The sequence below is a fragment of the Helobdella robusta genome, assembly GCF_000326865.2.
Source record: "Helobdella robusta unplaced genomic scaffold HELROscaffold_5, whole genome shotgun sequence".
In the NCBI taxonomy this organism is placed as follows: Eukaryota; Metazoa; Annelida; class Clitellata; order Rhynchobdellida; family Glossiphoniidae; genus Helobdella; species Helobdella robusta.
Window position 1 is genome coordinate 6,801,843 of NW_008705254.1, and position 26,394 is coordinate 6,828,236.

The 26,394-nt window shown below is 31.4% G+C and overlaps 4 protein-coding genes across 4 annotated transcripts; 1 reads left to right on the forward strand and 3 right to left on the reverse strand.

Moving 5' to 3' along the window:
- Positions 1-214: 214 nt before the first annotated feature.
- On the forward strand, positions 215-4,133 carry HELRODRAFT_189349 (hypothetical protein; the record flags this gene model as incomplete). Its single annotated transcript, XM_009027606.1, has 8 exons — positions 215-226; positions 304-389; positions 634-673; positions 1,996-2,076; positions 2,289-2,394; positions 2,814-3,364; positions 3,390-3,617; positions 3,639-4,133. 6 exons carry the CDS (start codon positions 215-217, stop codon positions 2,897-2,899), a joined length of 411 nt encoding a protein of 136 aa, XP_009025854.1. The 3' UTR covers positions 2,900-3,364; positions 3,390-3,617; positions 3,639-4,133.
- A 2,554-nt stretch (positions 4,134-6,687) lies between these two features.
- Positions 6,688-8,714, reverse strand: HELRODRAFT_185096 (hypothetical protein). The gene is made up of 5 exons (XM_009027607.1): positions 8,626-8,714; positions 8,134-8,238; positions 7,941-8,067; positions 7,649-7,867; positions 6,688-7,520 (listed from the first exon to the last, which is right to left on the reverse strand). The coding sequence occupies exons 2-5, from the start codon at positions 8,187-8,189 to the stop codon at positions 7,293-7,295; spliced, it is 630 nt and encodes a 209-aa protein (XP_009025855.1). The 5' UTR covers positions 8,190-8,238; positions 8,626-8,714; the 3' UTR covers positions 6,688-7,292.
- Positions 8,715-15,228: 6,514 nt separating this feature from the next.
- On the reverse strand, positions 15,229-23,695 carry HELRODRAFT_107666 (hypothetical protein). The gene is given in 9 exon segments (XM_009027608.1): positions 15,229-15,298; positions 15,318-15,871; positions 16,026-16,117; positions 17,367-17,447; positions 17,629-17,815; positions 19,147-19,339; positions 23,009-23,152; positions 23,300-23,480; positions 23,681-23,695. The coding sequence occupies 7 exon segments, from the start codon at positions 23,461-23,463 to the stop codon at positions 15,812-15,814; spliced, it is 921 nt and encodes a 306-aa protein (XP_009025856.1). The 5' UTR covers positions 23,464-23,480; positions 23,681-23,695; the 3' UTR covers positions 15,229-15,298; positions 15,318-15,811.
- On the reverse strand, positions 23,683-25,130 carry HELRODRAFT_163853 (hypothetical protein; the record flags this gene model as incomplete). Its single annotated transcript, XM_009027609.1, has 4 exons — positions 23,683-23,770; positions 24,073-24,191; positions 24,675-24,977; positions 25,047-25,130. 4 exons carry the CDS (start codon positions 25,128-25,130, stop codon positions 23,683-23,685), a joined length of 594 nt encoding a protein of 197 aa, XP_009025857.1.
- Positions 25,131-26,394: the final 1,264 nt, after the last annotated feature.

Here is a 26,394-nt window from a genome sequence, read left to right on the forward strand (position 1 = left end):
CTTGTTCCATTTACATCAAGTAATATTTACAGGATAATTTTTTCCTACCAATATTGTTATGAAAAATCAGCAAGTCAAAGAATAATAATTTAATTCATTATAACATTATAATTGAGCTATTTCATTTGAAACATTAAAAACGTTAACTACTTAAAAATATAATAAATTAATAAAATCAAATTAGTGCATTTTAATAATCAAATATTTAAAAATAATGATCAAAAAAGTAAAAATTCGCCTAATGTGATCTAACAAACCAACCAATCAATCATTATCAAATGACAAAATATTCCAACTAATCAGCTAACTACAAATGTCACAACATCAACAAATAAAAAGAGTGGCAAAATCCTAGAAAAGTGTCTGCAATGCGAGAGAAGCTTGAACAAGTAAGTGCACATGATTAAAAAGCATACTCTTCTTATACACATAAATTTTATTCTAAAAAAAAACCTAACCTAACCCTATCACATTTTTTATGCAAATTATAACAACTTATTTATGTGTTAATAACTCTTCTTATACACATAAATTTTATTCTAAAAAAAAACCTAACCTAACCCTATCACATTTTTTATGCAAATTATAACAACTTATTTATGTGTTAATAATTTGTTTGCAATTCAATTGCAGGCACTGTTCTAGGATTATGCTGAAAGAGCTAGTCAGGCAAGTTACTGACCAATGTCCATCCAAGTTTTCGACGAGAGCCAATACGCCAGGGCATTTTTCTCGGTTATCATCATAATATCCTCTTAATGCGTACACAATTATTAAGGAATAATTTCAAAAATGATTGAAAAAATATGAAAAACTCACTAAAAAATAATAGATAAAAAATGATAAGCCTGCTTATTTCTGCTAATTAACATGTGATTTGTGGAACTAAAACATTCATTTACAAAATTGCTTTTAAGTCATTTCAATGCATATAATATATATTTATTGCTATGATGCCAAAGTAAGAAAAATGTGGTGTAATAATAATAATAATAAAAATAAATAACAATAATAATATAACCGATGCTTTCACAATTTTTAATTAATGTGAATATATTTGATTTTTTCAATAAAAAGGATATTAATACACATTTATCCTTGGACAGCAGTTTCTGGCCAATTATCTTCAATGTATCCATGTGGTCAATGATGTTGTTGTTGTTGAATCATTGAATGAGATAAGGCATTCAATTAATTTTAAATTATCTTTTTATTTAGTGTCAGTTAAGTGTTAACCCAGAGATGTACAATAATAATCTTATATATGGTCTTTTGAGCATATATTTTAACAAAATGGTAGAATAATATTTCTAATGTAGCGAAGTTCAACAATAAAAGAATAATAAATACTTTAGATTTATAAATAAAATAAATAAATATGAATCATACTCTGATAGAAAATCTTTTTTAATTAATTTTAATAATAAACTTATTTATTTTATATAATTAAATTAACCAGCAAATAAGCATTTAAGTATTTAAGATATAGATTAATTAAAAAGTTTATCAAATTCAAATTCATTCAATCAATGAACAAAAATAATATATGATTTGCTCAAGAAATAAAATTATATTAATAAATGAAGTAACAAATTAATATAAATTATAAAGTTTAAAGTAGAAAGATAGATGGGTTGTATGTAGGTCAGGATGATAGTAGGTAGTGGTAGGTGGTATGTGGTGGTATGTGGTATTTGGTATAGGAGGTGGTATGAGGTATGTGGTGGTGGTGGTAGGTGGTATGTAGGATGTGGTGGTGGTAGGTGGTGGTAAGTACTATTTATTATCCTCTTTTTTATCTTTTTTATTCTTATCTCATCCTAATTCTCTACTAACTACTGTACTAGCAATCTTTCTTTTCTTCTTTTCAGTTCCAGAACAAAAAAATTATATTATAATCTGCATAAAATTAAATTAATAAATATTATATTGACCCTGACGTTCCGGCACAATGACGTAAAATGTAATTTAATCAAATTTTAAAATTTTTTGTAGGAGCGACCTGTGAGAGCCCAAGAAATCCAACCAACTTCAAATCAAAATAAACTCGAAAGTCAACAAATAAGCTTCGATGAAGTTAGATTGATGTAGCTCGTTCGAACGCGATGATGAAGATGCAAGATGAACGCAAACAATAAACGTTTATTGATCGTATGATTTCTATACATTTACGTTATATATATATATATATATATACACACATATGTATGTATGTATGTATTTATGTATGTGAGTGTGTACGTGTATGGATTTTAATTTGACACCTGAACAATACTCCCTCCCATGAGGCTTATGTGCCATTGATTTACTTTACTTTTATAAAAAGATTTACTTCGACATTTTTCTACTACTACATTGAACTATATAACTATGAAAGTCATGAGAATGGTGGAGGTATTTTTAGCTGTCTTTGTCCTATCGTATTTTTCCCGTTACAAATTCCACCGCAAGCAAAAGCAGCAATGACGTCACACGTGATTTAACACCCGTCATCGGATCTCCTTTAGCAATACAAAACGCTTTCATGAACGAGCTGACAAGATGGAACGATTTGTAAAACAGATTGAACATCGGTATGGAGTTTGAGCGCAATATGAAACAGAGCGTGTGCGGTGGGACTGCCAAACTTCTATGTGAAGATTATAACCGAAAGAATGCGATTCCAGTTTAAAGTGAAATTTCACGGAGGAACGTAACGGACGTGCTGGAGGTGAGCGCATGTAGGAAACAATAAAACCATCTCATTACGACGCGCCAATAAACATGAAACAATTTTTTAAATACCAATTTAATTTTAAACTGTTATATTGTAGGTCAAACGACAAAACGCAGTACAATTTCCAATGAAAATATTGAAGGTAATAAGAACACGAAAAACAATGACTTGGACAGTAAATAAACATATCTACACGATGTGATTGTTTAAGGTTCACTCATCGAAAACGCACACACACACGCACGCACGCACACATACACACATGTATACGAGTGTTACGTACCAAAAGCTAAATAAACTAAAAAAAAGCTAAACTTTCACTGAAAACAAACAGCGGAGCTTTTAATAAGTTAATCCTTTCTTTATGTTAACCAGACTTACTTTATTACTAAAGTGATGTTATGGTAAATGAACATGCGTAACAAACAACTCGTACATAAAACTGCAGAGACGATGCCACTTGTAAAAGTTCCTCTCCTAACGAAAACTTTTATTCAGTAATATTTACAGTAACAAAATTATACAACAAAAATAAATGATGATGATAATAAATAACTTGTTATATTTTGTTTTTTAATGTTGTTTTTAATATAATAAAAAAAGTTAAAGGATAAGACATAGTAAACCAAGCTGAATTATAAATATATATATATATATAATGGTAAATATATAAATATATATATACACATATATGCATTGTTTATGTATAATTTATATAACAGCATGCATGCAGTGTCAACTTTTATACTAAAGATAAATAAAGCATCGACATTATATATATATATATATATATAATTATTAATTTTTATATACGCGTAAGCTTGTGCGTGAATGTGTAAGATTTGTATGAAGAACTCGGTTACATTCAAACTTACACACACCTTATTACTATCATTATATAAATATATTATACACACATTATTACTATTATATAAATATATTATATAAATGTACACATATGCGTTAACAAACAACACACGTCTGCAACAAGATTGAAATAATAAAATCAGCTATATGTTGAAATTATCAGATTCAAACTAATTAACACAACAACACTGACCAACTGAACCATAAAACCAACCAACATAAGATAATTAAATAATATGAAAGAATATTGATTGAATGATAAACAAATGATAAACAACAATATAATACAATAATGAATAATTTGAGAAACAGTTACACAACCAAACCATTGTAAGAACTTATTGCTAAGCCACTACGATGAAAGCTTGAACATTCCCAACTTATCAAATTTTAATTATGATTTTACACTAGTGTAAAGTAAAAAAGAGATAATAATCCACTAATTAAATGTGCAACAATCAGTACAGTTGAAAAAACACTAAAGTTATCTGTTAATGTAAAATGAACAAAGCAAGCTTTAATTAGTATTATGATGAATGATGCTTCACTCATCTACTTATGTGATGATTAAATTTTTTGTTTTATTGACCAAATGGCAACAATAAGGATGAAAAGTCAAATAATTTTCAACTTAATTAACTTAAATTCAACAAGAGTCAATCCAAAAAAATTAAGCACACACAAACATTCTACGTAATTTTTGTTTTTAACTAGTAACGATGATGAAGAATGAGTCAGACATAAGTGATAAATGCATTAGGATACAATTATTAAAACTTCAATTTCATTTAAAAAATGTTTCTTCACCATCCTTGAAAATACATTTCTTGAAACGAACAAAAAAAAGACACAAAATCACACACGTGTAATAATATAAATATATGTGCATCTGTAAGCATGTCTACACATATACATGCTTGCATACACACATACACATACATAAATAAATAAATACATACATACACAAAATTACACATACCATACAATCCTTTATTTTATAGTTAATGAAACGCACAATAAGACAATGACGACGAAATGGAATAGAACAATAAAATAATAATGAGAGCCTTAAACAAGATGCAGACAAAAAATTATACACACATCATAATATACAGTGAAAGTGAGGGACGATTTTAAAATTCTAAAGCTGACCTTTTTTGATAATTCCCGCCGTTTCGGCGGTGGATGATTTTCAAAATTGTTAAGTCAATAATATTTTCAGATAATTTAGATATTTTTGGATAATTTAAATAGATAATTTAGATATTTTTAGATAATTTAGATATATAATTTAGATATTTTTAGATAATTTGGGTTTATTTAGAAAATTTCAGTTTTAATACAGAATCTTACTATTATATTTTATAAAAAACCATATTATTATATTTTACAGAGAACCTTAAATAATTTCCTCCACCAAGGTTGGTGGTGAAATGCATCCCCGCATCATCCGCCCCCGCAGTGACGATACCGTTTTGAATCGTTATGGTAAGCATTAATAATTACTATTACAAATATTATAATATATACACATATGTACATATACATCATCATGAGTAAAAATAATATTGCCAGTCAGTGCACACAAGCATTCATCAGGCATGCAATCTGACTAATGATGACGATGATGTACTAATGATGATGTAATAAATAATCAAATTAAAAGACGACCTCCAAGCAAAATATTAATTTTTATTAACTTAGGTTATTAACAGCACAAGAAAATTATAATAAAAGTTATTAGCCAATATGATTTGATGCAATCAAACAAAACAAGTGATTGCAATATTTATGTTATGATGAAAAACTTTACAGTATCAGTTGTTCATTGTTATATATATATATATATTATCTTATATATATATATATATATGTATATGTGTGTGTGTATATGCATATACAGTATTGTATGAATTCTACTGAATTGTTGGCATTCAACTTAAAGTTTGTCTTTTCAATTTTCCTTATTAGAATTTTCTGGAAATTGTTAAATGTATTCAAAATTGAATTATTATCTAAGTTATAAAAATGTAATAAAACTGTTGTTATCCAAATTCATCATGCACATAGGCCTTATTTCGATTTTTTCACAAATCATTTTTAGTGCAAGTTTGGTTTATATAGCTTTTTAAATAAAGTTAATTTAGATCTTTAGCAATTGGTGTCGCATTCATCAAATGACAACAAGGACGAAGAATATGCCACCAATAAAGTTACTCACTTCGCTAAAGAACTAACCTTGCTTTGTTTGAAGAAACTATATAAACCAAACCTGCACTAAAAATGATTTGTGAAAAATCAAAATAAGGCTTATATGCATGATTAGTTTGGATAACAACAGTTTCATTAAATTTTCATGATGAACTTGGATAATAATTCTATTTTTAATAAACTAAACAATTTCAAAAAAATTCTAGTAAAGAAAATTGAAAAGACAAACTTTAAATTGATTAATGCCAACAATTCTTTAGGATTCATGCAATACTGTATAAAATATGGTCTCCTATATATATATATATATATTTCGTTTTGTAAACGAACTACATACATATTAAAGCCAAACATTCGGTAGAATTTATAGAATATTGTAAATATATATATATATACACACACATATATATATTGTATATATGTCTAAATGTATCATATATGGACATATATACAATAAATATAAAATATATAGACATATACATCTATACGTAATACATATGTAACACATGTATGTATACATAGATACATATATATATATATATATACACGTGATGATGAATGTTAATAAAAATTAATATGTGAGAAAAGACACAGGTACGATTCAAACACGTCACCATAGATCTTTCTAAATGACCAACTGAAAATGTAAAGTGGTACAACTGAAAAATGTCACCAGATGCAATGCTGAATTTCATCTGCTGACCTGCTGACCGCTACACACATCTACCATATTTCACCTAAATGTTAATATTAATTCAATAATTTATGCTAGGCTAAGCTTTAAAAAATTTTCTTTAATTTTTGTAATTTTTTCAAAATAAAGAATCAAAATGGTGAACAAATAATGTAAACAGTAAAACATCTCTGAAATTGTTACCTGGACACAACAATAAAAAAAACACTGATAATGAACCTGATTTCACAATTAATAATATTTTCACAAGTCCCAATATGAAAACAATTTAGCCTATCATTGAAATGAGTACCAAATCATATCAATGGTAGACATGAATGGTCGGTAACTTTTCATAATGACAAGCAAAATTATAATAATTATAATTACAAAGCTGTTAGTAACAAATTAACTCATCAGTCGTTTTTACCAGCCCATGGTAATTACTGAGCACCAGAAAACATTTCATAATGAAATTAAAAAATTGTTAAATAACATAAAAAGTAATATTGAAAATAATGATAAGATAATATATGGCAATAAATTATAACATTGATAACATTATCTTAATAAAATAAGTGACAACAGTGATAAAAGTTTATATATAACATCATATTACAATAGACAAAAAAATGTTTTTCTCAAACTAACATGAATACCAGCTATTTTCTTCAAAAATCAGCTATTACCCACCAACATCCACACACTTCATCACGAACCCTGACCACCCACCAACATCCACACGCCTCATCACGAATCCTGACCACCCACCAACAGCCACACACCTCATCATAAACCCTGACCACTCACCAGCATACATACAACTCAGCATGAACAGTTTGATCCAGAGCCTTGATTATTGCCAGGGTTGCCAGTTAATGTGATTGGTTCAGGAAATTCATTGTACATTTCTGAGTCGGCCTCTTGGGCCAGAGCATTTCGTGCAACTGTTTGAAATGCCTGCTCAACTCCAATGGCATCTTTTGCACTTGTTTCAAAATATGGAGCATGATTTTTCATCTCACACCATTGCTGTGCTCGCTTTGCAGTTACCTTTTTAGGAAATTTTAAATATCCTTCACCAACTTTAAAAAGATTTTTGAAAATATTAACATAATATAATGACAACTATAAAAAAAACTGAAAAAAAAAATTATTCTAGCAAATAAAAATCTACCTACAGCTCTATTTTCAAGATCAATTTTGTTGCCAATAACCACAAAAGGAAAATGTTCTGAATCCCTGGGACTCGCTTGAATGAGAAACTCATCCCTCCAACTATCTAAATTTTTGAACGTGCTTGCAACAGTCACATCAAATGCGAGAACACAGCAATCAGCTCCCCTGTAGAATGCTACACCTAAACTCTGAAAACGTTCTTGACCTGCAGTATCCCAAATCTGAATAATGATTAGAAAACAATATTGAATACTTAAAAAAAAACAAAAGTTAAGCAATATAATTATAATTAACCTGCAATGTGACAAGTTTATTATCAACCATGACTTCCCTTGTCAAAAAATCTGCACCGATTGTGGCTTTGTATTGGTTACTAAACTTCTTGTTGACAAACTGGTTCATCAATGAAGTTTTACCAACTCTAATGAAAAAAATGAAAATTATATCATTTGGACCAAACAAAACAAATATCCAACACAATTCTAACCCGCTGTCCCCCAGAATAATAACTTTGAGGAGTGTTTTTCTTCTAGACCCTGACATGTTGACTTTGTTTTGTGATTTCTAAGAATGGAAATATACCAAAAAGGATCTAAAAAATAAGCAATAAATTAAACAAAATGAAATAAGTTTTTAAAGCATGCAAATTATTAAAAATGAATATAAAAAACATTTGCATTGTTAACCAAAATCCCTTGCTAAAAAAAATTAAGAGAAAAAACTCCTTGGGTCAGGAACCCTTGAAAATCCAGTTAAAAAAATAAAGGAAATTACGCGAAACAAAATAAAAAATGGACAATTCGCTAAATTGTCACTCATTCGCTGAACAAACAGAATTTCTTTCAATCATCCATCCATTCAATTTCCATTGTTCAGCAAATGAAACAAAATCAAAACAAAGCATACCGAAACCACCCACCAGCTCTCGACAACTTCCTAATAAAATTTATTAAATTGATAAAAACTGAAATGTGCCAACCGAACTGAGAAAACGTCAGAAAAATTTATTTATAATTGATATCAGTCAGTAAATATTTATGAAACTGTAGACAATGAGCTCCGACGTTCGTGTCGTGTGATCGCATAAAATAATCAAATGGCCGATCTTTGGTTAATTATTGTACAATCCGTCGAACAATTAATTTATATAGAACACAGTTTTAAATTTTTTTTATATAAAACCTTTAATAACCTTTATATGGGCCTTGTAGAATTTAAAATATTTCAATAAAAAAATTTTTCTTTGAATTATTATTTTTTTAATAAAACGGCATAAAAAAAAAGCATTAGATTAGACAGTTTCCAGTTTATTTAAAATTGACAAAATTGTTATAAGCTGTTGTGTTTACATTATTAAGGCCGGATTTAGGGCAGGGAGGGCCTCCACACAAAAGGGGCCCCAACAAAAGAGATACAAAATATATCAAAATTTACATGCCGTAGCATAAAATTAGTAAAAATTTATAAAAGATGATTTGGGCACATATTCCTGATAACGAATTAGTTCAATTCTTCGTACCTTTGATAGATTTATACCACAGATATGTATATCTATGATTTATACAAAAAGACTACAATATAAATATAGACCAATCTAAGGAGTTGTTTTGCTATCACATTCTTGATTATAATAATTTCAAAGCTACCTTTCCGAAATTCATATAGGCTACTTATGATACACTATGAATGTATCTGGTTTTAATGGTCTCGAATTGCACTGGGGTACGCTCGTTTTTTGAAAATTATTAAGAATAGACTCCGAACGACTATGGGCAAATCCGACTGTCAAAACTAACCTTAGCGTTGAAAATAATTTACTACGGGAACCAGATTTGAGCAAAATCATCATCGACTTTTTTCTGAAAAAGCCCGTAAAGCTATAATAATACGATTATAGATTTCAATGAACTGTGTTCTATTTAATAAATTGAAGTATTAATAAAAAATATATTTGTCGAATAATGTTATTTGTTGGCAATATATTTTTAAAAACAATCAACTGCTTCTCTGAAACGACGAAAATGCAGATTCATTTAATCATATAATCTGTTCCCACTATTCCAACTTGCAGTGGATTTGTCATTTAAAGTAAATAAATAATTCAAATTAGATTTCTACATTACTGACCAGACTGTAGTGATTGCTGAGGTTACTTCCGAGATACGTGAATTTTTGTGTTTCCATCAACATACTTGATTTCATACAGAAAAGAAAAAATTATAGATTTCTTAGTGTTGACGACAAGCCCTGTGCGTCTTCACAAATTTCACACAGTGTCAAGATTTCTCTGAAGAACGACGGTTGAAGGAGTAGAATAGACAGCAAACAGCATCATCGGCTTATTGGAATTTGATAATCTTGTCGTAAAATATTTTATTCCATGACAAGGCAGTCGTCGGTTTCCCAGATTCGAAAAATGTAATGATGCAAACGAAAACAGAGATATGTGCTGCCATAACTACATATTTGAACCATTAGGACCGCTAGCTTTGTTGTTTTTTATACCTATTATAAAAGTTGTATTTCAGTTGAAGTTGGTAGTTCATCAAGCATTGAAACGGTAGAGAACAGAGAAAGAACATCAATATCTTAAAAAAGAATCTATGCCATTTTCGTAATTGAGCAGTTTTTCTGTATGTCCGACATATCGTGAAAAATTTTCTTCATGATCTTGAAGAACGGTAAATCCGTCTTCTTACTTAGATTGAATATTGAGACGGTCTATAAATTTGTTTTCAATATATCGTATAACCTTTGATTGTCGTTGATACCTTTATTGACTTCCGCTTAAGAAAAGATGGCTGCAATTTAAACAATTAAATAAATCAAGTCTATGTGTTTGGAACGCGGATGCATCCAAGTGACTATTTTCTGATTTTGTTGTTGAAATAAAATATTCGTGATCATAAAATCAAACTGCAAAGTAGACATTCGAATTGGTTTTTGGGTAGCTTAGTTACGTTTTTAATTGCTCTAAAAGAATGCGCTCAAAAGACGCAGTTACCTGTTTTGTGAAAGAAACGAACAAACAATTTTGAGGCGACCTTTTTTAGGTCCCTCCTTAATTTGAGGTAAAGAGTGTAATCCTATAAAAGGGCTTCTCAGTCAATGGCAGCTGCCGACAACATTTGTCGTTTTGAGTTTCGAATTTCGACAACCACCAGATCAAAGCAACAGACAATAAATCAATCAATCAGTCAATCAATCAATCAATCAATTTGTAAAGCGCTATTTCCGCAATGTTCAACAGCACTCCTCAATGAATTATGAAAACAGATGGTTCTTGAGATCAGCTCTGAACTTTGTAAAATTTTGAAAAATAGTCAAAAAAGGAGGTAAAAAGTTTTAGAGAAAAGGGCCAAAAGAAGCAGATACAGATTTAGCAAAAGAGTTTTTAACACGAATTAGGAAGAAGTGAGAATAAGAAGACGATCGTAAACCGGAGCGTTTAGGCTCAATTAATATATCTGATAAGTACTTAGAAAATAATTTACATTAATGTGCAAACTTTAAAAATTATTCTGTATTTTATAGGTAGCCAATGCAAGAGGACAAGATATGGAGATATATAAAAATAGAAAGGGACACGAGCAACTAGACGAGCAGCAGAGATAAAAGCTTTACTTAAAGGATAGAGTGTAGAATCAGGAAGACCATAATAGAGCGACTTACAATAATCAATCCTAGATAAAATTAAAAAAGTAACAAAAAGGAGAAAAGTAGGATGGTCAAGAAAAGGCAATAGTTTTGAAGCAAAAAAACAAGAAACCATCAAATAAAAATAACAAAACCACCGAGAAAACTAAACTAAAGATTTTAATTCCCATACCAAACTTTCTTTGTCATTTGTGAATCCATCTCTGTAGGACTTGAAGTTGAAATTGATTGAATAATTTAAAAAAAACAAATAAATGTTCAAGGTGAAACTATATCTGACTGGGTTAAAATTTTGGTGGTGTTCCCAGGGCTCTGTTATTGGTACTCAACTCTATCGAACTTCAATCTGATTTAAATGAAGCATTTAAGTAGACACAAGACTGGCACATAAGGTCAATTATCGAAAAATGTGTTGTTATGTACTACGGTTCAGGTAATAAAAAATATCCACTGTATATAAATGGAATACATCTTGCTGAATCTGAATTCGAAAAAGATTTCGGAGTGATTTTTTCAAATAATATAAAATGGAAAAATCAAGTCATCACAGCATCAAACAGAGCAAATCAAATGCTTGGAAATTTGATTATAAGTTGCTTCGTAATTTAAACCTAACTTTTATTTGTCCACTATTGGAATTTGCAGTATCAGTTTGGTCCCCAGATCTAAAGGGTGATAGCGAGGTGATCGAAAAAGTAAAGCACAGAGCAACAAAGTTGCCTAGCTTACAAAGATCGTCTTAAAAAAACTAAGATTACCAACTTTGATGAAAAGGAAAAAAGAGATTTGATTCAGTTGTGTAAAATCATGCATAATTAGACAAATCTGATTTAAATAACCGTTTTAGCATAGTCCTAACCAAAACGCGAAGTCCCAGTTTGAAATAGTTTAAAGAATTAACAAGACATAGAGGCTGAGAGAATTATTTATTCAGTAGAGTAGCAAATACTTGAATCTCATTACCAAATAAACTTGTTGAGGCACAATCAATACAAAATTTTAAAACAGTTACTGATTGTTGGATGAACAACAATCAATCAACGAATCGGCTGTGCTAACATGTCTGACAGCATGCTCTTCTGATAACCTCCAGAACAGCATTACCACTACTACTACTACTACTACTACTACTACTACTACTACTACTACTACTACTACTACTACTACTACTACTACTACTACTACTACTACTACTACTACTACTACTACTTTAGTCTTCTTCAATTTGAAATGTGGTACTGAAAACGATACAACGATAATATCTCTATCAAATATTTTTCAAATTTTTCAAATATTAAATATTTAAAATAAATAAAATATTTAAATTGAAATTTAAAAATTGCCAAAAATAATGTGTTGACCATGGATATAATTATTATGACCATGGATTATATATATCCATGGTGTTGTTTACATTGTTTACATATGATCTTTTAAGTAAATTAGAAATATGTAAAAAAAATTTCCAAATTGAGATATAAATATACCATTAACTATGTGTTTAGGAAGTGAGGAGTGAAAGTGTAGCATGCTTAGGATTCCTTAAATAAACGGTTGTATGTAGTTTGTGGATTATTACCCCAAAGTTTATCAATGTAAATATCAAAAAAATGTACAATAGTATTATTTATTTCAAATTCCACGATAATATCGGTAATTAAACTATTCATACGTTTAACAAAATTATCATAATTGAAATCAGGGTTACATAAAATAAATATATCATCTAAATATTTATAATATTTGATTGGAACGTGGGCAAAAAGATGTTATAAAAATGTTCGAGGTAGAGGTTAGCTGTGGTTGGAGCATAAGCTTCACCCTTAGCTACTCCTCAAATTTGTAAATAATATTTTCCTTTGAACACAAAAACATTGTTGTAAAGAGAAAACTCTAAGAGATCAATTATTAGCATTTCTAATTTACCACGTTTTTTAAATCAGCATAAATTAGGTTAAACAACAGCTACCATGCGACTCAAGTCAATGTTCGTGTATAGACTGTTTATGTTGCCAGTGATGAGACGATCCTGTTGGCATACCGAGTCTGAATCGGTTAACATTGATTCTTTTACTAGCTGGGTGTTTGAGAGTAAATTTATTTCATAGGGCATTCTGGCAATTGTGGTCTTGTTCGCCGTTTTGACGTTTGTTTTTTAATAGAATTTTCTATTTAATTTATCATAGAGTCCACATCCCTAACCGGCACATTAGCCAGCAGCAACTTGTACACTATTTTTCTGGTTTCAAACTTGAAGATACACATTTAAACTTTTCCATCATTATCATCATCGTTTATATAATCGTTTTTACTAAATATTAAGCTGGTCATATAGTCCTTCTCTCATTAGTCCTACGTGTAGATCATTCTAAATTTGTGCTGACGATACTGAGAATCTTCTTTTACCAAAGCGCAATGAATTGAAGTTTAGAAGCACAAGATCGCAGGATCTTAGTCTACTTCGGTTCGCAACTTCAGGTACTAGTTGGTTTTCTCTCTTAGTGAATCTCTGACAAAGAAAGCTAATTCGAACAAACTAATGTAGCCCATCATTGACGTAAGCGAACTTCGTGTATTCTACGACCAATCTGGCAGCAGCTTTAAAAAAAGACTGCATGCTACGAGCAGATGACCTACAAAAAACACGACTGTTCATGGGTCAAAAATAACAGGGCCGGCGAATAATTATACGTTGCCTCTTTCGGAAAAATATTGAGAAACGGGTAAAAAGTTTTTTGCCTTTTAAAGTTGGCACCTATGCTCAGTACTAATAAAAAGCGGAGGGCGGCAAACTGAAAACTGCCCCGGGTGGCCAAACTTCCAGTTACGCCACTGGCTTATATACAACTTGAAACACGTTGGTTATATACAGAGAAATCTATAAAACCACAATATACTGAAAATGATTTCATAATGCTACCTCAAAAAATAAAGGTTCTAATGAAAATTTAAGGTCAGATTTGAAATCAGGGTGTCACATTCTTAATGCTTTTACATAAAAACCTGACACAAAATTTTCTGTTATCCAGTATTTTTATAATACTTTTCACGATATTTTTTTGTGAATGTTTGAATTGTTGATATGCGTGAAACAATGATTGCCAGTTTGATATAGAATGTGATAATATTTGAAGCAATGATGTGGATGAGGATTTTGGTACAAATGTTTCATTTATGGCTTAATTTAATGTATGATGGTGTTATCAGCGGTCACACTTGGCTGATCCTAATCATTATTTTTGAACTCGCACGATACCAATTTTATTTTCAAAAAAAGGTCACTAGTTCTTTATAAGAGCATCATAATATTCAACATTATCATCAACTCATCAACGTCATCATCATCAAACTCATCAACATCATCATCAGCTAAGTCAACATCATCGTCGAAATCATCATCAACCTCGTAAACATCATCACCAACATTATCACAAAACACCATTATTATTGTCGTCAGTATCATCATCATTTTTTAGTCTTTATTATTGCAGCTCTGACATACACAGAAGTATTACAGATGTATTATCTTTTATTATGTTCTTCATATCTTCAACCAATGATATGAAGCAGCCATCTTTGCCACAAAGGCTGTTTATCCTTTTCACACGACGTACACAAGCACCGCATCATATACGCTGAGTATATGATACCCATTGAGATGTTTTGACTCAGTGAGCATTTGAACCACTGAGCCATCTCGCCGGCCAGCATGCGACAACTTACGTCATCTACCCATTTACCAGCCTTGAAAGGATGGACGGCTGGGTTGACCGAGGGTCGGCTACCCGGATGAACCTGTAGAAACTGCAGGATTCGAACCCGGGTTGTGCGGGTGGTAAACATACACGCTAACCATTCGGCCAAGATGACCCTCATCTGCATCCTCAATACACCAACTCTATAAAATGAAATAAGGCCAAATTCATTTTCCTGTCAAAAATCCAATGTTAGTAAATAATTTATTTGACTTCAAAATCTGAAAATTTTTTAATTATTTATTAATTGATCAAGAAATTGTGCCAAATCCAACATCTTGTTTAATGTTTGATAATAATAAGATAACGACTGCAATAATAATAATACAAATAATGTTTATAGACAACGGCTAGAAAATGTTAACAAGCGGTGCGTTCTTAACTAATCCACTGACAAGAAAACAATGAATTTAAGAAGCAAATGATTAAATTGATAACTGTAATCTCTGTTAAAATATCTGACAAAAATAATGAAAGCATTGTTGAAAGTTCAAAAAGCATAAAGGCTGTTAAGAATTACACTAGCACAAATTGTTGATATATGTCTGGAGCATATATGTTAGCCACAATAAGGAAAATTGATCATTCTTTCCATAGTACCCATCAAAAACAAGCAAACGTGAATAAATGTATAGATTATTTTTAAAATATGGAAGTTTCCACCCAACTTCATTGCTGACAAATTTAAGTATTTAACGACGATGTTTCAAACTGATGAATACATATATGAAGATTTCATAACAAAGTCTCATTTCATTGAGTGGTGAACTTGCATTTGCCCAGCAACCAGTAGGTTGTCATCGTTCCTTTGCCCTGTCGAAAGAAGGCCGTTGAATACGAATTAGTAATTTGGTTTTATAAATAAATTGTAATGCATATTTTTAAAGCAACAACATTTTTGTAAAGTTAACATTAAAAAATAATTATAATAATTATAATTAAAAATAAATCAGAAACACCGACAAACTTTTAATTCTATGTCTCCCCTCAGTTCAATGTGGTATTCAGGATGTACGGAGAGCTGCTCCATGACGGACGAGCTCATGTGGATTTTGAGGGCTGGTGGTTGGAAACAAGTTTAACACGCTTATAACTTACTCCAGGCACACTATAATGCTTTCAGATAGGACTGGACTAAGCAATAGACAAACGAGACAAATGTCTATAGACCGTAATTTTGATGAGGCCCGAATTTTGGCTCCACACTTATTGCAGGTTAACACAATTATGAAATTTGAATGCTGGTATTTTAATTAACCGGTCTTGCAAACGATTATCGCGTTCCATTTGCACAATGTAACATTGTTTCTTGTAGCTTTCAGGAAGAAAATAGAAATTAGCGAATCTCAAAACCAATCACACAAAAATGTTATTCTTCATAAGACATCCAATTTAATTGAAGGTTTCGAAACAATTCCGAAAATTAAAAGGAGTAACAACTTTAAAATACAGTAAGTTATTTTATCGAAAAAGGATTTTTATATCTTATGTACCTATCGTATTCTTTAACAAATTTTAAGCTCCGATGTAGTTAAAAATTGATTTTCAGCCGATTAATATAAAAATAGTTACCAAGGGGTCTTTCGAACTAACAATCTTATTAATGAAGCCGTTAAATTCGGCTTCTGTTTGCTCTGTTTTTAAAGCAGAGATACACGAATTTTTTTATAAATTTTCATTGTTAGCGACTAAATTTTGTAAATTTCACTTATTTTTTGCATAAGTTTTATATATTTTGAATAATTGTTTTGTAATGTGCATCGCACACCGCAATCTTTGAAAAAATTTGGAAAGCCCTTCCTAGCAACGGTTTTGTACTCGTAGAGTTATATATTGACGCTAATGCTACGAGGTCAACCAACGTTCAAGTCAATTAGTAAATTTCGATCCCTGTGTGTGATAACAATATTTCTGTAAAACAAAATCGGAGAATACTAAGTAAATTGTAAAACTGGATATAAAAAATAAATAACTAAGTAACAAAATATCAAATAATTTAAACTGAAAATGAATTTAATATCAGCTTTTTATCAGCAGTAATTTGTTGTCAAAAAAAGGCAATATGTCTAAAGCCCGATTAAAGCTTAATCCTGTTTTGCTTTTAAATAAAAAAATATCAGTTAATTACAACAAATTGTTTGCGGCATACAATTGTAAGCTTATGTATGAGTTGATTTTAAACATTGTATCAAATTTCAGTTGCATGGTATATAACATAAATCATTAAATATATTAATGATATTCATTTAAGAAATTTAAAAAAATTTCAAACACAAATTTTAAATAGGATTTTCCAGCGAAAACCAACCTTCTCCAGTTGATTCCATCCTGGATGTGTTCACCGTATCACCAAACAAGCAGTAGCGAGGCATTGTGTGACCGACCACTCCTGCGTTCCAGTGCAATGAAATACATTCAGTTGAATATTCAGCATTTGAGTGAATTAATATAAGAATTGTGCCTAAAAGTATTTTAAATTCAAAAACTTATAAATTCACAATTCATGTGCTATATTGAAAAAAATAGGGATTTTTATTTCTAATTACGAAATAATTTTTGTGTTTGCAAACCAGCAGCACAAGGTCCCGAATGAATGCCAATCCTCAACATGAGTGTCATTTCAGGTCGATGTCTGATCTTGAAAGTCTTGACGATGCCCAGCAGATCCAATGCCATGTTACATATTTCCACGACATGGCGCTCTGTTACCTGAGGCAGACCACTCACAACCATGTACGCGTCTCCTATCGTCTCGACCTTTTAAAGTCGTCGGTTTTCAAATAATCATGAATGTTGTGCAAGCAGTGATCGGCATTTTGATTAATATCAGCACGTCATCGATTATTCTTTCTTCAGTGAATAAGAACAACCAAATTTAGCATAATTATAAAATGTGTTAAAATTGCTAGCAGATAATTACCAAATGTTGGAAAATTTAGTTTTTTATTTGTTATTAAGCACAATTATTTGATCTGATGTTTTAGAAAGAATTAAACTTTGTCGGCAGTGAACACCTACTTAACGTTAACTCAAGGCACTGGTGTTTAAAAATTAAAAATTCTGGCAACTTTGTATTATATTCATGGTTTGATTTTTAAACTGGTTAATTATATTACATTTGATCTCAATAAGAGATTGATTGTTAAAGTTCCGCCTATTTAATATCAGCTTTTTATCAGTAGTATCAATTATTTGTTGTCAAAAAAAGGTCATATGTCTAAGGCCTGATTAACGCAACACACTGGTGTTTAAAAAATAAAGAACCTTTTATGTAATCAGTGTTTGTTTGTATTTGTTGCATGTGTAATAAAAATTATGTATCGTATCGTATCGTTTTGTGTTTGTATGTGTGTATGTGTTTTTTATTTAACAAGAATCAGTTTTCCGTTTTGATTTAAAGAAAGTTGTTCAGGAATCAAGTTGTGGTTGTTGTCCATGTTGTGAGAGCGTTATAAGATAAAAAGGAGTTAGAACAAATTGATACATTATTCACTGCTTCAATTAATCTGTCGGCATGGTTGGAATTGAAACAAAGGCTTTGAAACTTTATGATGAGCCAAAAAAGTTGAAAAAAGTTTAAAAACTTTAAAAAATAATAAATTTTAGGAGTTGGCAAATTAAAAAATAAATCAGAAGTATTGAGCAGGTTGAAATAAGTTGCTGGGACAATTAAAACAGTACTAAAAAAGATGAAACTATTAGCGGGAGGAATTCAAACAATTGTGGTAGTAGTTGGAAGATTTAAAAAAAGGGCTTGGAGCTTGTTAGGCAGAAAAACAAAATGTTAAACACCTTATTCGAACATATGGTTGGCATTATAATGCACCAGTAGAAATTAATAAAATTAAATTTAAAAGTGGGTGTTGTGAAGGAAGTTTTGAAAGTTTTTGGACAGGGTTATTTTAATAAATGTCAATAGACACATGAATTATTAAGTATTTTTAAAATAATGTATAATTCAAATGTAAAACAAATGTTACAACAAAAATATTTAAACACCGATGAGGAGACAAATTTTTTGAATTTTCACCCAATTCCGTGAAAACGCCTAAATAAATCAATCAGCTTGAAGCATTTGAATGAACAACCTTATAAACGTTGTGTTTGGAAATGGTATCGTCAAATGTTCCATAGAGATCATTTAAGATGTTCACAATTTGCATGGGAGTACTTTGAGAGGAGAGTTTTGTTAATCTAACAATATCAAAGAAGTACACCGTGGACTTCTGGTACATCATCGGTTCAACTTTATGACCGGCCTTCAATTCCTCCGCAACAAAACTTTCAAGCGAGTTTAAAATAAAAAATAGCAAAATTTTAAATTTAATAGTGCCGTTACTTTAAAATTAAAAAGGTTTATTATATAAAAGCCGTCAATGCAGCCATAAATTACAGACAATGCATGCCGACCTCGATGTTTTCTAACTGCATTTTCTATCTTTCGAGCCCAGCCGTTAGTTCTAATAAACAAACCATAAGATATTAATATAAATAAATATGAATAAAATATAGAAAACAGTGGCGTCACTAGGGGGGTGCGGGGGTGCGGACCGCACCGGGCGACACCCTCACAAGGGGTGACACCAAAATATCACTGTATATGTTTTTATGTCCCTCCATGAAATTATTCTTATCATTGATTCAGCCTAACCCGCCCAGCGCCCAGAAATGTATTATGAATAAAATTTTTTCGTTCAAATCATTTTTGTATTCGACGTTTATATGATTCGAATTTGACGTCCGAATTATTAAGCACCGCAGCCGCGCACATTTAACTTGTTCGTGTCTATCATAACGTACAACAGCGTTTGTTTTGCCCACCCGCTACAAGCGTGTGTTAGTCAAGTTTAAGAGAATAATCTATAATTTACTTAAAGTAAAAAATTATTTAATTTTTAATCAATTTAATGATATACGACAACAATTCAAAGTAATTTCACAAAAGTTGATCCCTGATCCGTAAGTACAAATATAATTTGTTTTATTAGCATTTAAATAATTATAAAATTTTTAAATTTAAAACCAACCAAATTTCAAATAATTTCATTTTATTTATTTATATATTTATTGTTGAAGGATATTATATCATGCCACGTAGAGGTGGAGTTCATACAACAAAAGGCTAAGCGGATGTCAACAAAGAAAAGCCAAAATAAAGAAAGATAAAATACTATCTACATTGCGCGGATCTATGCTGCAAAATGTAAAGGGATCAGATGAGGCCCAGAGTTCTTCCAAAGACACAGTTCCTCAACCACAAATTGATGAGACTAATTTATCTGATGCTGGTATGCATTCTGCAGAGGAAAACATTAATATAACAGAAGAAAATAGAGCAGAACAAGGTAAAGAAATAGATGAATTTGTAGCAGAAGAGTGGACTGATAATAGTGACTCTAAATATGATACTGAAAATGAACTTACGGAGAAAAATTTGAATGTTTTGGATGATGCTTCTTATTGGAATATACCAATTCCAGATCAATTGCGCGCTCAAATCATCAAAAGAGGAAGTGCATATATCCAGAACAAAGATGGGCCTTTCAGGATGTTGACGAGGCAAGATCTAAAAGCTAAAGGTGAGGTTCGCCAGCTATCCAAAGAGTGGTTTTATATGGTGATGCCAAATGGTGAGAAAGTGTTGCGAACATGGATAGTTTATTCTCCCGTCAGTGAGAAATTATATTGTTTTTGCTGCCGACTCTTTGCCGTTAATGCTACAGACACAACATCCAAATTTGTGACTGGATTTCAGACATGGTGAAAATGAGCCCGAAAGTGTCTAATCATGAGACATCCGATGCTCACTTGCATTGCTTTGAAAAATGGAAAACCTTGGAGGTGAGACTTAGAATGCACAAAACAATTGATGCAGAAAATATTGCTTTGATAGACATAGAGAAGAAAAAGTGAAGAGACGTCTTGCATAGGCTGCTCGATATTACATTATTTTTCGCCAAGCAAAATCTGGCTTTTCGGGGCCACAATGAAGAAGAATCTTCATTAAATAAAGGAAACTTTCTTGAAATGGTTGAGATGCTTTCTAAATATGACTCAGTGCTAAAAGAGCACCTATTAACATTAAAGCAAAGCACACATAAAACTAAAGCATCAGCATCTTATCTTGCATAAAATACTCAGAATGAGTTTATTCATGTCTTAGCAAATCATGTGAAGGAGAAGCTTATCATGAATATAAAATCTTCCCGGTGTTTTGGTATCATGTTTGATAGCACACCTGACGCATCACACACTGACCAAATGTCTGAAATTATCAGATATGTGAAAATTCATAATAGAAAAGTTGAAGTAAGAGAAGTGTTTCTGTGGTTTTTTCCTTTGAAAGGGAAAAAAGCTGCTGATCTCAGTTCTGATATTCTCGAAAATTTGGAAAGTGATGGACTCGACTTTATGATGTTCCGCGCACAAGGTTACGACAATGCTGCGACTATAGTTGGAATCCATGGGGGTGTACAAGCCATTTTGAAAAGAAAGAACAGGAAAGCTATTTTTAACGGTTGTGTTGACCATTCTCTTAACTTGTGTGGCCAACACTCTTTTGCTGAAAATGCTTCGTGCGTGACTTTTTTTGGAACTCTTGAGACAATGTTTTCATTCTTTGCTGCTTCCACTCACCGATGAGATGTTTTAACGAACCACACTGGAGTTTCATTAAAAAGATTATCAACAACACGCTGGAGTTCTCATCACGCAGCAGTAAAGGCAGTGAAAGAAAAATTTGATGAATGTGTGGCGGCAATAGAAGGTCTATGTGATCCAGGGGAAAATCTAGACACAAGAGGTACAGCCCGAGGTCTTTTACCTGCTATCTGCAATTTCACTTTTCTGTGCTACCTCTTCTTTTGGTGTTATGTACTTGAAGAAGTAAATCTAACGCAGCTGTACCTTCAGACTAAGGGCTTCTTGACAAGGTGGTGACAAAGCTAGAGACATTAAGACTTTTTATGTATGAGAAGCATCTTGTGGAGCTAGCAGTTGAACAGGCACTTATAAAATCAGACCAATATGGAATTTCAGTAGAGAGCAGACCCAGGTTCAAGAAGAGGATGGCAGGCGAGCGCGAGAGAGATGCTGGAATTACTCTGCAGGAAGAAAACACGAGAGTGATGTATGAGTGTATTGATCGTTTCCACTCTGAACTCCAGATCAGATCAAGAGCCATCAAGGAAGTAGCAGCCATATTTGAGATTGTTCAAGCCAAGAGTTTGATATCTGCTACTGAAGAAGAGTTATTGGTAAACATTCCAAAATTGACCACATTCTATGATGAGTTATCAGAGATAGAGCTTTTATTAGAAATACCAAGACTGAGAAGACATCTGAAGGCAGCAGAGATTGATCTTGAAGAAACCAAAGACTGGTCAGTACTTGACATTTTGAAATTCTTAGTTGAATGGCACTTCCTAGAATTTTTCCCATATCTCTCAGTGAGCCTACAATTATTTCTTACAATCTGTGTGTCTGTGGCTTCATGTGAGAGAAGTTTTTCAAAGCTAAAGATTATAAAGAACTATTTGCGATCTACTATGGGACACTCTAGGCTTTCTGATCTTGCAATATTATCAATTGAAAGATATTTGGCAAAAGTAGTTGATTTTGATGAAGTAATTAACAAGTTTGCATTGCAGGCGAGGAAAGGGAAGTTCTGATTTAATTGAGATTTAATGTGACATAAAATTTAATATAAAAATAACAATTAAAAAAGTTTTATTTCTTAAAATCAATTTTTTTTAATGAATAAAAAAATCGACCTTGAATTATTTTTTCTTCTATTTTCGTTGTAAATTTATTTATAAATTTTGCTAAGAATGCTGTATGTCTATGGGGTGTCATTAGAGGGATGACACCATGAGTTACCGCACCGGGTGACACCAACCCTAGTGACGCCACTGATAGAAAACACGGATAGTCTTTCCGGATTCAACTTACGGTGGCAACATGCTGTGAAGGAGTGTATCGGTTTTTCTTTTCTCATTCACCAGCTCTTTTGTTCTCTGCTCAACAATTTTTTCCAGGTCGTTGGCATATTTTTCTAATTTTTCCAACATATTATCCACAATGTTAGTATTTGTCCTAGAGTTGAATACAAATTATTTATTTAATTTAAAGTTGTGAGCCACATAATATTGTTCGCAAAGTTTTATTCTAGGCAAATTTACATTTGCTGATTGTACAATTGTTAAAATATTTATTTCAGTAGTATTTCTTTGTTGTGATTACTTGTTGCTGGACTTGAGTAACATTTTGCTGATGTTCTCAAAAGTTGGTCTGCTTGCAGGGTTCTCATCCCAGCACTGTTGGATCAACTCCATCATGGCCGGACTGACACTCGTCGACTTGGGTGACAACATTGAAGGACGAAATATTCCATCAGTACTGAACATGACTTTGTGAATTATTTCTGAAAACGATTAGCACTAAGTATAAAATATATTAAAGTGATTCACATTTGACATCCTCAAAACAATCCATTTTAAAAAAAAACAGTTAAAGTGATTTTATTATTGACAATTTTCATTTATTTGAAGTTAAAAATTTTTTTTCTATGTTATATATGGTAAAGCTACAACTTTACACAATTACACTTTCAAACTGACCAATCTTTAGCAGAGAGACTCGTCCAGTGTTTCGTTTATTTTATCAGGTGACTTGAAGGCTCGCAAGCCAAATCCGGTTATTTTGACCACCCATCTTATTATGACAAAATGTTTGAACTTTAGCCACTTTAGTGTTGTGTATATTTAAAAAAAATGTTTTCTTGTAACTAATACTTGTTTTAGATCAACTTTTATAATTTGGTTTAATAAGAATATTTGAAGATAATAAGATGGTAAAGCCACTATTTATTTTGAACGTAACAAGTGAATGACAAAAATCTTTGCTCTATTGTTTCTCAACAGACCGCACTTTTAATTAAAGTTGATGTCTTTCTCATTCAGTGTCGGTTGTCTGCCAAGCAAATACTTCAACGTAAAATGAAATAATAGAAAAACCTGTTATCCACCATGCACTCGTAGCTCGTCAGTTTCTTGTGCAGCTGCACGAACGATTTATGGAGTAAAGCCATGCCCTTGAAATTTAATCTTATTTGTTTTATTTGTCGCATGTGCTGCTGTGTTTTTTGTCAATTATTAAAATGGTTACAGTCAATTTGCTCAAATGTTCTGTGAAAATTTTTCAAAAGTAAAATTAAGCTTGTGGGAAAATTGAAAAATTACACATCTCAATAACACATTACTATTTGATTTCATAACATAATTAATATTTTCAGCACCAAGTTAATAATTTCCCAAACAGATAATTTTTATATTTATATCATCTCTTACCTTCACAATGTCCATAACAAAGGACAGCTTGAATGACCAGTCTAACTTCTTGTTTCTATCGTTAAGCACGTCCTACAATAAATACTCGTCTCGTAATATAACATAACATAAAACAAAATAAATAAAAGATGTTATTTTGGTCATGGGAAAAACTAAAAACTGAATAAATTTTTTAACGATTGTTATATGATTAATTTTTGTGATCAAAATTATTTTAGTTTCAGACATGAGCACATCAATGCATCAATGACTAAGTCGAGATGAAAAACCTGTAAAGTTCCTCTGCTGCAGTGTTGAACGATGTAACAAATTCTGTCATCATCTGAGCAGGCACCTAAAAATGGAACCAAGTTGTCGTATTGGAGTTCTTTCATTTGGACCAGTTCAACCAAATCCTCCCTGGTCAGTTTGAGGCTGTGCATATTTGAGTAATAAACAGACACAACCATTCCTTTGTAGAAAGCCTTCAACTTGTTTTGCCCTCTGTGCAGGTCTTTAAAATTGCTCATTTGGAACTTGTCTTCTTGATCTAATTCGTATGAGCCATCAGTGACTCCCGACAAATTTTTTATCTATTGACAAATAAAATTAACTAGAAAACTTAAATGATTTTTAATTGGGGAAGCACGTGTTTCACTTACAGTACTGCCCCCGCTAAAAAATTTTAACTCATTGAAGTTGATCTTCCAGAACATTCGAAATATTTTTCTTTCAACAATCGTCATCCTGCAACATTCAGGTGTTGTTTAAAATATTTTGTTATGCCATTGATCTCATTGCTTATTTGTTTTCGCTTGCACCATTGTTTAATAATTGTCTAATAATTGTGAGGACATGTTTGTGTTCAGATGTGAATGAAGACCGAGAGACTGCCTATCATCGCCAAATAAAATTTTGATTAAAATGAAATTATAAAATAAGATAGTAAAAAAAACATTGGAAAAAAATTTGTTCTTTAATTTTGGAATGTCATCAATATCCCACAAATTTTAAATTTTACTTCTGGCATGTTAATTTATTATTTAAAAAAAACTCAAAAACTTTCAGTTACAAAAAATATAATTTTTTAAGCAATTTTATGTTGTATGCATCCTTACCGGATGAAGTAGAAACTTGATGAGATGAGGATGATGATTATGAAGATGACTACAAGGGATGCCAGGAGGGAAGTGTTATCTGCCGAAATATATTTTATATCCTATTATATGATATGATACGAATTTCGTTAGATTTCTATTTCACAATAAATTTATATCTTTTTGGATAAATTTAAAAGTTTATATTAAAAGTTTGCTGTTCACTACTAGACTGAGGAGGTTATTTGTTAATATTGTGCTCGACTAGAGGCGTTGAGAGTGGATATCGCAACTGCGAAATAAACGATGGTTATTTGTTCTGTTCTTGTTGAAATTATTGTTCGGGTTATTTTTTTTGTCTTGAAATTGAATTTTGAGATAAATACTTATGCATTTAGTGGGAGTCTGTTAAGGAAATGAAAAGATGAGTTCTAAAGATAAGGACAAATGCACTAATTGTAATATTGGTGTGACAAAGGTTGCTAAAAATGTGTTACACTGTGTGGTGTGTAAAAGTAAATTTGCAACCTAAAATGTGGAATCACCTAAAATGTGGAAAAATTTCAGAAGAACTATTTTTTGAAATCACTGCTGATCCTGGTTACTCTTAGCTCTGTACAAGCTGCTTAGAAAAAGTATAAAATTTAGGACCCGTGCATGATGAGTCTGAGAATTAACTAGAGAGAGATTTGGGCGTTTTAAAAAATGGTAATGCTGAGATACTAAAAGAAATAAGAAACATAAAAAAGCATAGTTTAAATGTAATGGTTAATAAATTAAGTCGGATAGAACAGTCCGACAGCCTGGTACAACTACAGGACAACTTAAAGATGTCCTTTGCAGAAATATTGTCAAACATTTCAAAAGCTATCATATACTCAGGGTATATGATGCGGTTGACAGCAAGTAATGG

What these genes read in the sequence shown, in the direction of transcription:
- HELRODRAFT_185096 (XM_009027607.1), bottom strand. Translation starts at nt 8,189, where the DNA reads ATGTCAGGGTCTAGAAGAAAAACACTCCTCAAAGTTATTATTCTGGGG. An exon ending in ATTATTCTGGGGGACAGCGG is followed by an intron (nt 8,068 to 8,133) that starts GTTAGAATTGTG and finishes TTTTTTCATTAG; the next exon opens with AGTTGGTAAAACTTCATTGA. An exon ending in TTGATCTTGAAAATAGAGCT is followed by an intron (nt 7,521 to 7,648) that starts GTAGGTAGATTT and finishes TTTCCTAAAAAG; the next exon opens with GTAACTGCAAAGCGAGCACA.
- HELRODRAFT_107666 (XM_009027608.1), bottom strand. Translation starts at nt 23,463, where the DNA reads ATGTTCAGTACTGATGGAATATTTCGTCCTTCAATGTTGTCACCCAAG. An exon ending in CTTCACAGCATGTTGCCACC is followed by an intron (nt 19,340 to 23,008) that starts GTAAGTTGAATC and finishes CTCGCTTGAAAG; the next exon opens with TTTTGTTGCGGAGGAATTGA. An exon ending in GATGGAATCAACTGGAGAAG is followed by an intron (nt 16,118 to 17,366) that starts GTTGGTTTTCGC and finishes TCCAACCACCAG; the next exon opens with CCCTCAAAATCCACATGAGC.